Source organism: Pelophylax lessonae (genome assembly GCF_965119305.1).
Source record: "Pelophylax lessonae genome assembly, chromosome: 3".
Taxonomy (NCBI): domain Eukaryota; kingdom Metazoa; phylum Chordata; class Amphibia; order Anura; family Ranidae; genus Pelophylax; species Pelophylax lessonae.
Genome location: NC_138770.1, coordinates 292,874,973 through 292,877,467, shown reverse-complemented (window position 1 = coordinate 292,877,467; position 2,495 = coordinate 292,874,973). Strand labels below are relative to the sequence as shown.

The following is a 2,495-nucleotide window of genomic DNA, read 5'->3' as shown; positions in this document are numbered from 1 at the left end:
TTAAAAATGAGGTGGTTTAGCAAAAGTAAACTTTTTGATCACCTTCAGAATTTCTGAACAGTTCAGCAAACACCAACCATGCAGTATTTCGGTCTCCTAATTACAAAAGGAAAATACTGGGAAGGTTAATATATAGGAAACATAGCATGTGGACCCATATTTCAATCTGCATTTGAAATAAATTGTTGGAATTATACTGAAAAAAAAAGGAAATTCACATGAGACTAGATGACACTGGACATTGGTAGTCTGTAAACACCACAACACAAAACCACTTGGAATTTGAAAAGTCTCTCATTTCTGCATTCACATGGCTGTTACAATTGTGTGTTCTGATATCACTTCCTTCCCATGTGGTACGTTGCTGTGGATGGGCTTACTGTAAATGATATCAGTGCTCTTCTCGGTTTGAATTGCATAGTCTGTCCTGTTCTTTGGAGGCCACTCAGAATCTTGCTGCAGTTTCTTCTGCAGTTTCCTATACTGACTTTTTGATTTGTAGTTAAATATTTTCTTTATCCAGAGCCATAGTTTTCGGTTTTCAATGAACCATTCCTAAAGAAAAACCAGAGAAACCAAATCAAATCTAAATGGTTTATAATTTACTTCCCACCAACATTGCCATAACATTTCATTTTAAATATTTAAATCCAAGGAACAAGTGAGCTACTAATAGTCATCATCAAATTATGCAGCTGCATTAAAGTGAGAAAGTTCATGATACTGTTTATTGTGTATTTTGCATTGCATTGTTTGTGCAAACTCTGTTCATTTCTTGAAAAAACCTCAATAAAATATGTTTAAAAAAAAAAAAAAGTGAGAAAGTTCACACCGAAGCTTAGTTTACACTTGTGATTAGGGGGCAGTATGATAAGATGGTTGAGCTGCATTTTTTACCGCCTCAGAAAATGACTAACCCTCCAAGCTGCAAAGGGATATACACATTCAGCAGCAAAAATTGCCCCCTGGCAGTGCTTGTGTTAATGAGCCCTGAGTCAGTAGGAGGGGAGTAATAATGTGCTTCCGTAATGTTGTGCTGTATATTTTCACCTTTTTTCTTACTCCCCTCTCACTTTTTCTCTCTCTCTATCTCTCTCCCCCCCCCTCTCTCTCTCTCTCCCCCCCTCTCTCTCTCTCTCTCTCCCCCCCTCTCTCTCTCTCTCTCTCCCCCCCCCCCCTCTCTCTCTCTCTCTCTCCCCCCTCTCTTTCTCTCTCCTGATTTCCCTCTTTCCCTGCTTTTTGCTCCAAATTTCATATTCACAATTCGAAAGCCTATTTAAAGATACATAAACCTAATAAAGTGTTGTGTTGTGCTAAATCCCAACATTAAATTATAAAGTGTCAGGGTATTGTACCATAAAAATTAAAGCAATATATTACAGTATTAACATTCAAAAAACATTTTTTTCTTTTAAAGTTAGGTTTTCATTCACTGTTATATAACAATTTGAGTTATACAGCACTGATCTTTGGATGCATTGCCCAGTAGGGCATTTTGGATTGAATATCAACCTTTTTCTTAACCTCCCTGGCGGTATGATTCTGTCAGGAATTCTGTTCCAAAAGCGGTACAATTCTTTTCATGGAAATTTGGCGTTATGTATTATAGGCCTACAATTCTTAGTAATTACTGACTTAAACCTGACCAAAACAAGACTCTAGTAGACATCCCAGATGTGATAAATTTGAAACACAAACAAGTGAATTATAATTGAATCAATAATATTATTTTATTATTTAATATATAATATATATAATAAAATTATATTATTGATTAGATTATAATTAATGCGCTATATATTATATATATATGTGTGTATATAGATATATATATATATATGTGTGTGTGTGTGTATATATATATATATATATATATATATATATATATATATATATATAACGCATGAATTATAATCGAATCAATAATATAATTTTATATATATATATATATATATATATATATATATATATATGTGTATATAGGTATATATATATATATATATATATATATATATATATATACATATACATATATATATATATATATATATATATATATATATATATATATATATATATATATATATACGTATGTATATATATATATATATATATGTATGTATATATATATATATATATATATATATATATATATATATATATATATATATATATGCATATATATATATATATATATATATATATATATATATATATATATATATGCATATATATAATATAAAATGTGTTATGTGTTTTGTGCAACGTTTTTTTTTTTTTTTTTTTTTTGAATTTCCCTCCCTAGTTCCGCTCCCATGCAGCATTGCTGCTGCAGGGAACGGAACTAGGAAGTCCTCCTACCGACAGACGAGCGGCGGAGATCTCGCTGGCGGTCACAGCAATGAGAGCTCATCGCTGGATCGCCAGGATAAGGTAAGAGAAGTTCCGCTGCGCTGTCTGCACGCTCTGCCCATTGACCCCGAGCGTGACTCGGG

At 32.3% G+C, this 2,495-nt stretch overlaps 1 protein-coding gene across 1 annotated transcript in view; it reads right to left on the bottom strand.

Moving 5' to 3' along the window:
- Positions 1 to 250: 250 nt before the first annotated feature.
- Positions 251 to 2,495, bottom strand: part of LOC309551114 (putative cation-transporting ATPase 13A4) — a 148,783-nt gene continuing 146,538 nt past the window's right edge. The window contains exon 30 of the mRNA XM_082251560.1: positions 251 to 555. Within this exon, the coding sequence (XP_082107686.1) occupies positions 307 to 555 (249 nt within the window). The 3' untranslated portion in view covers positions 251 to 306. The remainder of the gene's footprint in view (positions 556 to 2,495) is intronic.